This window comes from Nicotiana attenuata, unplaced genomic scaffold (genome assembly GCF_001879085.1).
Source record: "Nicotiana attenuata strain UT unplaced genomic scaffold, NIATTr2, whole genome shotgun sequence".
Lineage (NCBI taxonomy): Eukaryota > Viridiplantae > Streptophyta > Magnoliopsida > Solanales > Solanaceae > Nicotiana > Nicotiana attenuata.
The window spans coordinates 62,973-75,388 of record NW_017670238.1 but is presented as its reverse complement, the minus strand read 5'-3'; the positions used below and the strand labels follow the sequence as shown (position 1 = coordinate 75,388).

The 12,416-nt window shown below is 37.1% G+C and overlaps 2 protein-coding genes across 3 annotated transcripts in view; one reads left to right on the top strand and one right to left on the bottom strand.

The window, feature by feature from the left end:
- The window catches only part of LOC109236402 (protein RAE1), an 8,549-nt gene extending 3,569 nt beyond the window's left edge, over nt 1–4,980 (top strand). For both annotated transcript variants that reach the window (XM_019402576.1, XM_019402575.1), the window contains exons 7-12: nt 1,026–1,106; nt 2,330–2,458; nt 2,938–3,015; nt 4,109–4,180; nt 4,459–4,539; nt 4,685–4,980. In XM_019402576.1, the coding sequence (XP_019258121.1) occupies nt 1,026–1,106; nt 2,330–2,458; nt 2,938–3,015; nt 4,109–4,180; nt 4,459–4,539; nt 4,685–4,735 (492 nt within the window). In that variant the 3' untranslated portion in view covers nt 4,736–4,980. The remainder of the gene's footprint in view (nt 1–1,025; nt 1,107–2,329; nt 2,459–2,937; nt 3,016–4,108; nt 4,181–4,458; nt 4,540–4,684) is intronic.
- A 943-nt stretch (nt 4,981–5,923) lies between these two features.
- The window catches only part of LOC109236401 (BRASSINOSTEROID INSENSITIVE 1-associated receptor kinase 1-like), a 9,340-nt gene continuing 2,847 nt past the window's right edge, over nt 5,924–12,416 (bottom strand). The window contains exons 4-11 of the mRNA XM_019402574.1: nt 10,876–11,019; nt 9,822–9,893; nt 9,652–9,723; nt 9,486–9,565; nt 8,866–8,997; nt 8,439–8,780; nt 7,258–7,652; nt 5,924–6,530 (exon numbers count right to left, since the gene is read on the bottom strand). Coding sequence (XP_019258119.1) covers nt 6,213–6,530; nt 7,258–7,652; nt 8,439–8,780; nt 8,866–8,997; nt 9,486–9,565; nt 9,652–9,723; nt 9,822–9,893; nt 10,876–11,019 — 1,555 coding nt within the window. The 3' untranslated portion in view covers nt 5,924–6,212. The remainder of the gene's footprint in view (nt 6,531–7,257; nt 7,653–8,438; nt 8,781–8,865; nt 8,998–9,485; nt 9,566–9,651; nt 9,724–9,821; nt 9,894–10,875; nt 11,020–12,416) is intronic.

Here is a 12,416-nt window from a genome sequence, read left to right as displayed (position 1 = left end):
CCCCCCCCCCCCCTCCCCCCCAAAAAAAAAGCGCCATGCAAAGCTGTTCAACTAAAGCAAGCTACTTTTGTTAGGGATTTTGTTCCATCACCAATTCTTAATTAAGTTCCCAGAATAGATCAAGTTATGATGCCTAGCCTGAGCAGTGGAAAGGCCCCTTATTTCACCAATCCATCTCATTTTATAAACTGTCAGCGTGCCTTGTTTACCTCCTACATACTGCTCGACAATGCCATAAATCTTTCCACTCCCAATCTTGGCAGATGTTCCAGCTTCCACTACTTCAACACTGCAAATTGTAATCAGGATAAGAGAAACTGGAAAAGGTCACTGAATTCATTTGTTAGTGTAGTGTGCCATATCCGAAGATATTAACTGCAATAAAAGTACCCTCCAAAGATATTAACTGCACTAAAAGTACCCTCCAGCAGTTGTGGTTTATTGCTACAGTTATTCTGTCTGTGCTTTATGATTTTACTGGAGAGGGACTAGTTTGTCAAGTCTTGGTCTTTCTACAATTTTGGCAGCCAACTATTGTTTTGTAGGTGCTAGGTCACTCTGTGGACAGAGTGATAAAACTACTAATGTAATATAATATTTACTAAATTCTTAATATATCCAGACCTACATTTGATGAAAGATTGTCATATTATTAAAGCCTTTTCAGAGAGCATTTTTAGTTCCGAAAAATTGAAGTTGAAGGCTTGCATGTTAACCAAAATAAACATTAGAATGTTAAGAACATTAATTTCATAGGTATTGCGACATATTTTTCTTCTTACTACCACTACTCACTAGTTAAAAAAGGGGAAGGATAGAGAAAACTTAATGATACTACATATTCTCAAGATAAGAAATAGAAAAGCCGAGTTACACATACAGAAATTCTTTTGTTGGATATCCAAGAACTAATCATTTTGCAGCTTCCACATACTACGAGCATTCCCTTGTAAATGCTAAAAGTTTATACTTATTATTGTGGCCACCACACTATGAGGTTGAGTTGTTACTTAAAATTATTGCAGACTGAGTTCAAGAGGATTACCTCTCCCTTAAAGTATCAGACTCGGTGTTTAGCTGCCTTTCCTGATCAACAAGGTTTCTTGGTGAGTAGCTATTTCATAATGTAATTTCTCTGTTGCATGATCTAATACCTTTTTGTGTATGCTATGTTAAGCTGCTCGCTCTTCTTTTTTACCCAACTTATACAAATGCCTAAGAACCCACAAATTGGAGTAGTTAGTAGAATGATCTCAGAGCTTATAAGTTTGAGCTGATATAAGTTCCTTCTATATCAAACTAAAGATAATAAAGAGACAAAACTAGAAGAGTGTTCTTACCTTTGGTTTGCCAAGTTCATCCAAGACTTTGCAATTAGATAGTCAAGGTGTTTTCTTCTTGATGACAAGTGGTCTTACCTTTTTCTTCCGCTGGAAATGACTGATGCGCATGAGATACCTCCTGTTACACTAGAATTACGTGGAGTGTTTGAAAACTGATAACATACTCTTACTGTCTTACATTACTTAAATCATACTGTTCTTCAAAGTTTTAGGCAACCTGTGCTGCCTCAAGGAGGAGGTAGATCACTTGGTTGGGTTTCTCACAATTGGGTGATGCAAGCTGATTTTGCAAAGTTTCTCTTTGTGATGCTGGCAGTATTCTCTTTATCTGCCCTAGAACTTTATCTTTGTCCTTCTTTTCAGTAGCTATCTATCTTATGGAAACAGTCCAAACTCTTTAAACTCCTTTGCCCTCTCTCTCATAAAATTTTATTTTTCCTTTTCTCTCTTTTTCCTGTGGTATGTTTTTGGGGAGAGGGTGGATGGAGGAAATGATTGGACTTTCTTGAATTATCAAAAGTGTGATAGAAGCAACCAAGGAAGCTTTGTATTAACAGTGAACTGAACTCTTGTAGATGTTTTGTTTGTAAAGCATTTTGGATCTTACACAACAAAATCCAAGAAAGGAAAAGACAAAAAGTGGTACAGGGTGATCCAAGGTTGTTATTGAGATAATGGAAGGAGGACCAACTCCCCTTTGCTTATGCGTTATGATGTTTAAAGACACTTCTACTGAATATTCCTCCTTAAGAAAAGACACTTCTACTGATCTACTCTAGTTATTTTCTGAAAATGAGTTTTGTGGCGTCTTTGGGTTTAACTGTCCTAAGCATTCTTGAAAGGTTTCCCTATGGGTTATAGCTTGTTTCTATTCTTGCATGCTGTCTGAAAAATTCGTCATATTTGATTTGTGAATACATTATATGAAAATGCATCTAGGTTCTTTAGGTACTTCTCATTTTAATGTTATACATCCTATATTTTAGGTTGGCTCAATTGAAGGACGGGTTGGTGTGCATCATCTTGATGATTCGCAACAAAGTAAAAATTTCACATTCAAGTGCCACAGGGAGGGCAATGAAATTTACTCTGTCAACTCTCTGAACTTCCATCCTGTAAGATCTTTCTCTCTCTCTCTCTCTCTATATATATATATATATATATATATATATAGCATCCTGATTCTCTATAAATTTTGCTCTTTCTATTTTATGTTGCATCTATTTGGAGGTAGAGGATGTGTTGCTGTCTCTTATGTCTTTTCTTATGTCTTTTCTTTATGATGTCTCAGCTGTCCTTACCTTTAGACTGGTATTCTTAGTTTAGGTGGAACTGAGTCAATCATTATAAAATTCAAGTGTATCTCCTATAATCTGTCCTGAGCACCCTGCTACGTGTAAGAGCAAGTGACTTGAAAGTATATAGCAAGCTTGTATCAATAAGCAAACTGAACACAGAATTGATAAATACAATAGCGGACTAGCTTCCTACAGTTGGTCCTCGGGGAAGATGTATAGACTTTATACTACTGAATACTGCTACTAATATTGCTACTTCAACTCATTTGCCATGTCTAACATGCTGCCTCACCCAGGTTCATGGAACATTTGCAACTGCGGGATCTGATGGCGCCTTCAACTTTTGGGACAAAGACAGCAAGCAGAGGCTTAAGGTATGCTTGAGCTTTTTAAGTGCTAGTTTCTGCAAAGTTCATTGTCTTACTTTTATGAATACAAGAATTAGTCTTTCTTAGAATGGACTTCTCATAAATATAAATGCATGAACTTGATAAGGCATCTTACTTTTTTTTTGAATATTCTAGTTTCTGGACAATAAAAGACGAAATATCTCTTTTCATTTTCTTTATTCATTAATTTGTTTTTACTATGACAAAATGAAAACTCTTCATCTAGCAAAAGAGGATTGCTCTATAAGATCTTACTTGGCCGACATGACCTTTCTGAAAATTGGGTTTTTCTATGGGAGTTTCTATGATTTCTCGGTTTTTATCTTGCAAATTTATAATCAGGTGACCCATAAATAGTAGCAGACAGTCATTCATTAAGCAAAGGAAATACTACTTCTGGGGCTTCTATTTATGAAAAAATCATTATGTTATGTCCTCAGCTACCTTTTATTGCTTTGATACAATATAAAGACAGTTGTTTGCTTGTGACCCTCATTTTATCAGCTGCAACCTCACTTATGCTGATCTGAGTTTTCTGGTTCATTCTCCGTGCTACAGTAATGGCTCATTACTAACCTAGTTGGTGCAGCTATATGAATTCTCAATGTCCATTCCGCTCCACTTAACCCATTTCATCCTAATACTCCATAATTTGTCTTTTACAGTTTAATCCTCACTTCATGTGACACTTTCTATTTTGGAACATACTAAAATGTGTCAATGTTTGACACAATCATATTCTTATTCAACTTTGACAACTTCAACGATTCAAATCCATAAACTATTAAATTTTTAACCTTGGATGTGATAGTTTCATCAAACAACTTTTCGATCATTACTATAACTACTTATCATCATCAAATCTAACATCTTAAATCTGTTCCAATCAAGTAGTGCTATATCAAGTTGGACGCTGGCATGCTTTTCAATTACACTAGCATGTTTTAATACTGGCTCATTCTTTATAGCATGTTATAATTTAAGCAGAAGAAGACAAGAATGGTTTGTATTTAACATTTGCAGCCTCTTCAACTTTGGCATCTTGTTTTATGAGTTTTCTATATGTGTGTTTCTTTAGGCAATGTCAAGATGCAGCCAGCCTATACCTTGCAGCGCTTTCAACCATGATGGCTCAATATATGCATATGCGGTATGTTTTTGGTGACTTTTATTCAGTAGAAACTAGAACTTCTACTATGAGTATCCTTTTGTAGTTCACACTCACCCTCTCCCTAGGATACTTATCCGAGTTCCCGTGTAGCCTTTTCCCTTGCCAAAACGAATGCATAATGGAACTTCTTTTTCTCTGTATTTTCCCCTAGTTCTTGAAACTGCTGATGTCTTGTTGTCACCAACTCTTCTGATTCTCTAAGTCTTGCATGCAAATTTACTTCTGTATCCAATTTGATTATCGGGTTTTGTTTGTAGGTTTGTTATGATTGGAGTAAGGGTGCAGAAAATCATAATCCATCAACTGCAAAAACATACATTTACTTGCACTTCCCACAGGTATATTCCATGAACAACAGAACCTTGGTTTCTTTAGTGTTTCTTAGTGTTTGAATCATATATACTCATCAATCCCCAAACGAAAGAAAAAGAAAGTGTTAGTGTTTAAAGGCAAAAGACGATTAATTTATGCTATTTCATGCAGGAGTCTGAGGTTAAAGGCAAGCCTCGAATTGGGACTAGCGGTAGAAAGTGAAGTCAGCAGTAAAGCTACTTGTCACCATTTTGGGGAAAAGTGTGTTTTTGTTCTGTACATGGAGATATTTCCGTTTTGGGGGGTTTCTGTATGCATATACAATATTGTTAGTCGGAATAGGAGTTTTTAACTGAAAAGAAAAGTTCTTCCTAGATGATGATTTGAGTCAGATATTCTTTGTTAGCAATTAGATAATTGCCTCTTCTCTATCTCTAATCTACTTCACCAGCTTATGTTTGCGGTCACGTTAACTTCCTAGCAGTGATTGATTAACTACGTCGCACTTTCTATTCCACAAGTTGAACAATCCGTTATAGTTTGTAATTACCTCATCAAGTGGAGTCTTCTTCTTCTAGTTTCAATATGAAATTCAGCTAAAACCAAGTCTAATCTTCACCAAAACCCCTCAAAATTGAGATATAAACTCTAAATCATATTCCCAATTATTTACAACAACATCCAATTCAAACAAAAAATGATTTTTGAAAACCCAAATTTGAATTCAAAGCTTTAAAGCTTTTTAATGGTTGTCAGTGGTTTAATTGCTGTTCTCTTTTCCTTTCCTCTTGTATTACTGAAGGAACCCGAAATCATAACCATCAAATCGACCAGACTTGTGCTCATCTTCCCCGGGCACAAAAACATTGGGACAAGATTGCAGAGGTGCCGACAGTGCCTTGGCTATGGAAGAAATAATGGGATTTTGATACAGAAATCATGGGTGTGGGAGGGAAACGTGGGTGAAGGTGTGAGAATTGGAGAGAGAAACGTGGGGGGAGTGGTATTAGAAGGAATATACGGTACCATTAAATTAGGAGTGTAATTAATACCCTTAAAAACCACTAATGATATATAATTAGTAATTAGGTATACTAAATGTAATTATATCAAACCTTAAACATTGAGGGTAATATAGTTTCCTACATGGCATAGGAATGTAAAAATTCCTATTTGATAACAGGCTGAACCGGGTTGAAAACGGGTCAGCCCAACCCAATTAACAGGTATTCTTAATGGCCCTTTTAACATTTTGGATGAGACAAACACCGATGCATGAATTATGATAGACATGGACAACGGTGTTGTATGACTATTGTGCAGGAGATTCAGAACTTATACTTTGCCAGAGGAGCATTGCTCGTTGGCATATTATACTACAAAATCAGCCATAACTTCTCAAAACAAGAGTCAACAAACTGCCGATGAACATGAAAGAAATTGTGAAAACTTGAAGTTTACAAGTGTTTATTCTTTTAACAAACGCCATTCCGGCTAACTTTCATATTCAGACCTGTAATGACCAAATCACCTATAGACATTTTGACAATCGAATACAATATAACTGACTGAAAGAAACAAAAAATGGAAAAGAAGGAAAAAGGTATGCACAAAGATGACAATTACCAACTACAGATACAAAGAGGATTTTCCCTCAAGAGTCAGTCCTATATGTGCTGATGGCAGTATAACTGAAAGATCATCTTGGCCACGACAATTCATCTGCTCGGAGATTTGAAGTGGAGTCGGCTATAATCCAATCAGTATGGGGCTGATGGACATGGTTGTAATCTTGCCTGAACATCTCCTCCTTTTGCCATTCCTCCCACCTCTCAGCAAGGCCGTCGCCTTCAAGCATTCTAACAACTTCCGACATCTTTGGACGTTCTGTAGGCGTACTCTGCGTGCAGAGTAGAGCTACCTGAATAAGCTGCTCCACCTCTTCTTCATTGTAATTACCTTGGAGATCTGCATCAACTAATGTTTCATATTTCTTGTCCTTCAGAAGTCCCTTCACCTGAATATCCAGTGGAATGCTGTTATAAGCCAATTTCGGCCGTGCATGTAACTTCACAAGTGAAAGCTTTGACTATAAAAGCTAGTAAAACAACATAATTCAAGTGCCATTAATTTGGCAGTTGCGGAGGTAGCTTGGCGTATTTGAATGAAAATGAAGACAGTTATATTTTTCTTCTAATCTTCAGAAAGCACTCAGAAGTGAAAAGTGTGATCCACGGGCAAAAATTGATATATTACATGGATGTGCAAACTAACTAATTAAGCTCCGTACAAATCAAACGGAGGTGCAAATTTCTACACTAGTGACAAAATGAGGGAATGATTTGGTAGTCTGAACCGGTGAAGCACCAGCAAGTATAAGATGATGAAAGTAATCCGCTCTAATCATAATCTACATACTTGTGTGATTTTAGCAATAACAGGTTTTCTTTTGAAACATCTAAAACTAAAATGAAGTTACAGTGTTACTTGCAATGAAGTTGCAATACAAAGGTTACTTGCACAATATAAAACCGCAACAATTAATAAGCATTGATGTAGTTCTTGAAACTAACTATATCTTCAGGGAGCCTGGCAGTGCTGAACAACTAACCACCACAATAGAAAATGATATCAAGCTTTGACTTATAAGAGAGAAGAGACAGTTGGCTTGAGATTTTCAGAAAAAATGCAAAATGTCGATCAAGCAAAACAACTAAAGCATATAGGACAGTATAAATGCTTACCCAATCAAGCAACATGACATCATCATCATTCGCAAGTCGAGCAAGATCAAAAGCCCTTTGGCCAGTTATGAGCTCTAGAAGCATAACCCCATAGCCAAACACATCCGTCTTCTCAGAAGATTTACCAGTAGATAAATATTCAGGGGCAATATGCCCAATTGTACCGCGTACAGCAGTGGTAACGTGAGTATCCTTGTAGTCCATGAGTTTAGCTAACCCAAAATCCCCAACAACTGCTTCAAACTCCTCATCCAATAAGATATTTGCGGCTTTGACATCACGATGAATAATCTTAGGATCACAATGATCATGCAAGTAAGCAAGGCCTCTTGCCGACCCAAGTGCAATACGCTTCCTTTTTGGCCAGTCAAGTGGGGGCTCAGATTCAGGCCGCTCTACAAGAATGTAATCATCCATGAGAATAAATTCAAGCTATTACGCGAACTGGAAACAGGCTCCTATTTTAAGCTTGAATAAGTTTTAAGAAGAAAAATTGATCTTTTCAGGTCAATATAACTTTAAAAAGGGCAGCCCAATGCACAAGGCATCTCGCGTTCACGCAGGGTCCGGGGAAGGGCTGCACCCCTAGGGATGTGATGTAGACAACCTACCCTACTGCGAGCATTAGTGGTTTCTTCCACCGCTTGAACTGGTTACCTATAGGTCACACGGAGACAACTTTACCGTTGCTCCAAGGCTCCCATTCCAAGTTATTAGGCATCATTATCTCCAGCTTCATACAATAATAAAATTTATTCTCTTTTTTAAGACATCTAATTGTTTGATTGACTTACAAATGTGATCATAAGATTACATCTTAATCGGCAACTCAAATCTTTAATATTCAGTAAGATATCAAGGATAGCACCACTTGTGAAATTGGTTGATAGAATCATAGAATACTAGCAAAATCATAAGACAACATCGACTTGTTAAATATACATGTCCATCATGAGAAGTCATAAAAAACTCAACCACTAACATATCAAATAGCTATTGGCTTACTTCTGCAGTAACTTCTTCAAATCTGTTACAAATTTATGAAAGAGAAATCAAAGACCACAGGCTTATCATTTTGATTAGCTATTGGCCTTTTCTGTGTTTAATCCATTTCGCCTGACTAAAAGTGAGCAAAATCTAGAGGCAAGTGCAGTAAAATTAAAAAAAAAAACAAGAGATACCTCTTAAACGTGATGCAACACTTCCGTTCGCCATGTATGGATAAACAAGCACGCGCTCAGTGGGAGTCATGCAAAAGCCCCTTAAACGAAGTAGATTTCGGTGTACAGCCATGCTGATCATTTCTACTTCTGTCTGAAACTGTAACTCCCCACCTTGAGTACGTTCCTCTTTTAGTCTTTTCACTGCAACTAAAGAGCCATCAGCTAACCGGCCCTTATAAACCTTACCAAATCCACCTCTACCAAGTATATTTCTGTTGCTAAAATTATCTGATGCAACTTGTATTTCACGCAAGGAAAACCTCTTGAGTTGTCCTAGATGAACTTCTGGATCCTCCTCAGCTGCAAAAAGCAGTTATAATAACTGAGTAAGAACACATCAAGTGGAAAGTACAATTAACTCAAATTTCATTTTGAGTGTCCGAACCAGGAACATCAAAGAAGTGATCTTGTGGTTTCCTCCGACGCCACCAAACAAGAAAAATTGCAGGAGCTGCAAATAGAAGAGCAGCGCCTGCAGCAACTCCTCCAGCGATGGCTCCAGTTGCACTGTTGCCCACTGAAAAGATGATCGAGTTTCCAATACATAAGCTGATTTAACTTTTTATTTGTACGACCTGAATTTAAATATACAAGCAATTCTAAATAATATAAGGTACTTTTGACACACTATCACTCACACTTCAGAGTTTACAGTAAATCTAATTTCCGAAAAAAGAAAAAAAGATGCAGAGTTGAAAAGTTTAGTTTGGAAGTCATGCGTGCTAGATTACAACAAGACTCCAACACCTGTACAACTGATCTAAAAAAGCTAACAATATTTATTAGTGCCTAAAGTAATAATAGCTTTTATTTGTAACTGCTTTCGTAAGGGAATCCTGTTTGTTCTCTTCCCCAGGCAACCAGGCCTTTCCTTTCTTCCCATAGCCTGCTCCCCTTCTCGTGAATAATCTAAAGGGTTCTTTTCACAAAAACTAAATTGGAAAAGGGAAAAAGGAGAGGTAGCACAGTTTCATAACAGTATAAACACAAATAATCTCAACAAACCTGAAGAAGAAGATGAGGGCGTAGGAGGAAGAGGAGGAGGCGGAGAAGCTGGAGGAACTTCCAATTGGTTATTAACAAAACTGAAATATAGGTACTCTATAGTTAGATATTCACTTTTGTTACTTCAGGAACAGAAAGTAACAACAAACTTGTGCTTCTGACACACCTAATAGGAGTAAAAAGCGAAAAGGAACCATTGACTGGAACTGGTCCTGTCAAATGATTGTTTGAGAGATCACTGCATTGCAAGGAAATGAAAATTAGTTACCCAAAAAGAGTAGACCAACACAGACAACAGACAGCACTTGATAAATAAGGGAATAACTTTATACTTACAGTACTTGAAGTGCAACAATGGTGGTTAGAGACATGGGAATACGTCCACTCAAACTGTTATTATTCAGCCTCCTTCAATTCAGAAAAGAAAAAAAAGTATAAGAAAAAAGAAGGTCGATCAAGGGTAAGTAAACAACAACAACAACAACGAACCCAGTGTAATCCCATAAATGGGATCTGGGGAGGGTAGTGTGTACACAGACCTTACCCCTACCTTATAAAGATAGAGAGGCTGTTTCCGATAGACCCTCGGCAAAGAAGGCTGTCAAAGTGAATAGAGCTCATTACTCAGTACATGTGCTACATGTAGAGAGTAAAAACATTGACTAATGAAGACAAATACGTATAGAATTAGATGATCTTACAAGATTAAGTCCAATATGCTAGAAAAAACTTGCTGACATTGTTTGCAGGTTGAGAATCACATTCATACATACAGTATTTAGCAATCATCTAAGTCCAAAGGCTTTTTTGTTAATAAGATGAGAAGTAACTCAGAATTGTCTTTTTCAGTTAAGCTGCACGGCTATGAGTCTATATAGACCGCTAACCAAAATTTATTGACCAGTCCAATTACCTGGTCTTCACTCCGCAATAAATATTTGGAAAACAAGAACAAAGTTTGCCAAGTATATCAACCAACTCTCCACTACAGAGCAAAGACAGAATGAATCATACAGATATATTCCCCGTTGGACTCTCAAACTAAAAAGGTTTGTTTGGCTGACAGCAGTAGCAATTTTCATTGCTTCCACAAATCAAATTCTTTTGTACAGAACGCTTCCACACATCAATAAAAACATAAATACCGGAAAAGTTACAGAATTCTCCCTTATCATAAAGCTTTGCTATAGAGAATTAGAAACTACAACCCCATTTGCACACATTAACATAGAAGGTACTCATTTCTAATTGAACTAGTACTCATAAAAATAGGCTAAAGATTTGAAACATTAAAAAAAGAAACTAAAACCAAAATAACCAAACCAAAAGAAGAAACAAAAGGAAAAAAGAGAGAGAGAACGTGAAAGGAAAAAGAAGGTCTAACTCGTACAGGAAGCGTAGTTTCTGAAGCTTGCCCAGTGTGTCAGGGATTGGACCATTTAAGTTGTTCAGGTAAAGATCCAAGCTAACCAACTCTGTCAAGTTTCCCAGTTCATTTGGAATTCTTCCGCTTATGTTATTACTATAAAGCTCCCTGAAATTAAAGAAGAGAAAATATCATTAGCAATTTGTTCTGAGAATTTTCAGACCGTGCAGCTTAAGATGAGATGTGTCAACTAAGCTGTGCATAGGTATGTTACACATTTGAAGGGTAAAATTGCTTCCACAGGTTATACTTTCAGGTAGACATGAAAAAGAGAACAATGCTACTAAAAGCAATAGGTATAACTATGAGCTTGAAGTTTCCCACCCAAACAAAGAGTATCGTGATTTTAGCACACAATATCACAATTTGGCAGGCAAGGAATCAAGCAATAGTACATAACACCTAGCTGTTTTTTTAATATATATACAAATAAAGGTTTTTCTTTAAAATGGTACCGAGATGGTACATAAAAAGTACAAAGCACAGCTGCAGCTCCTGCACCATTCATGCTACATATTCCCCCCTACGAAATACAAGAAATCCAGATACTGATCCATTCTATCTGACTACTGCTATGACACCAAAAATACAAATTCTTGATACATTTGTTCTCGACTCTAGATAGCTGCAACCTATACCCCTCAAAACATGCTTTGTTCCTTTCCTGCCATATAGTTCACATTATGCACATAGGAATAGTCCTCCAGATTTGTTTTACAGCTCTTGCTACTCTCTGAGATTGTCAGATCTCCAATAGGCTCTTGATGTTCTGAGGTATCACCAAATATATGCCAATGATGTTAAAGAAAACCTCCCAATGATGTCTTGAAACTCTGCAATGTAAGAACAAGTGCTCAACTGTTTCTTGTTCTTTGTTGCCGAGATAGCATCTACTACATAGGGGAAAACCTCTCTTTTGTAAATTTGCTCTGAGTTAAGCATGCACTCCTAGTTGCTATCCACCCAGCTTTCGTAGGTGCCTTGTTTCTCCGTATCATTTCCAAGGCATATTAGGATCTCCTTGACCACTCTGTTGCATTAACATATTATAACAACTTTTAACAACTTCTGACTAAAAGTACATTATCCTTGCTGTTGAACCAAGCTAGTCTGTCTGCTTTGTTCTGGCTTATTGAGCACGGGTTCGGTTGCTGAAGTAGGTGACAGAAACTTTCCAGATCCCAATCATTCAAATTCCTTCTGAAGGTGACATTCCAGCCTGAATCTGCATTGGTATCTGCAATAAAGCCCTCTTTATTCAAAGCACAACTATATAGGTCTGGAAATCTGCTTCTAAAGTTCTCCTCTCCATCCCAACTATCCAACCAGAATTCAATTTCTGCACCATTACTAACTCCAGCCTAGTCTGGAGAAATTCATCCCACCATCCAGCTATTTTCCCCATATAAAGCATCTATCATCTTATGCCAGATTTCCTCACTTCCCCTACTGTATCTCCATAACCATTTAAAGAGCAAGCTTCTATTATGTAACTTCAAGTTTCT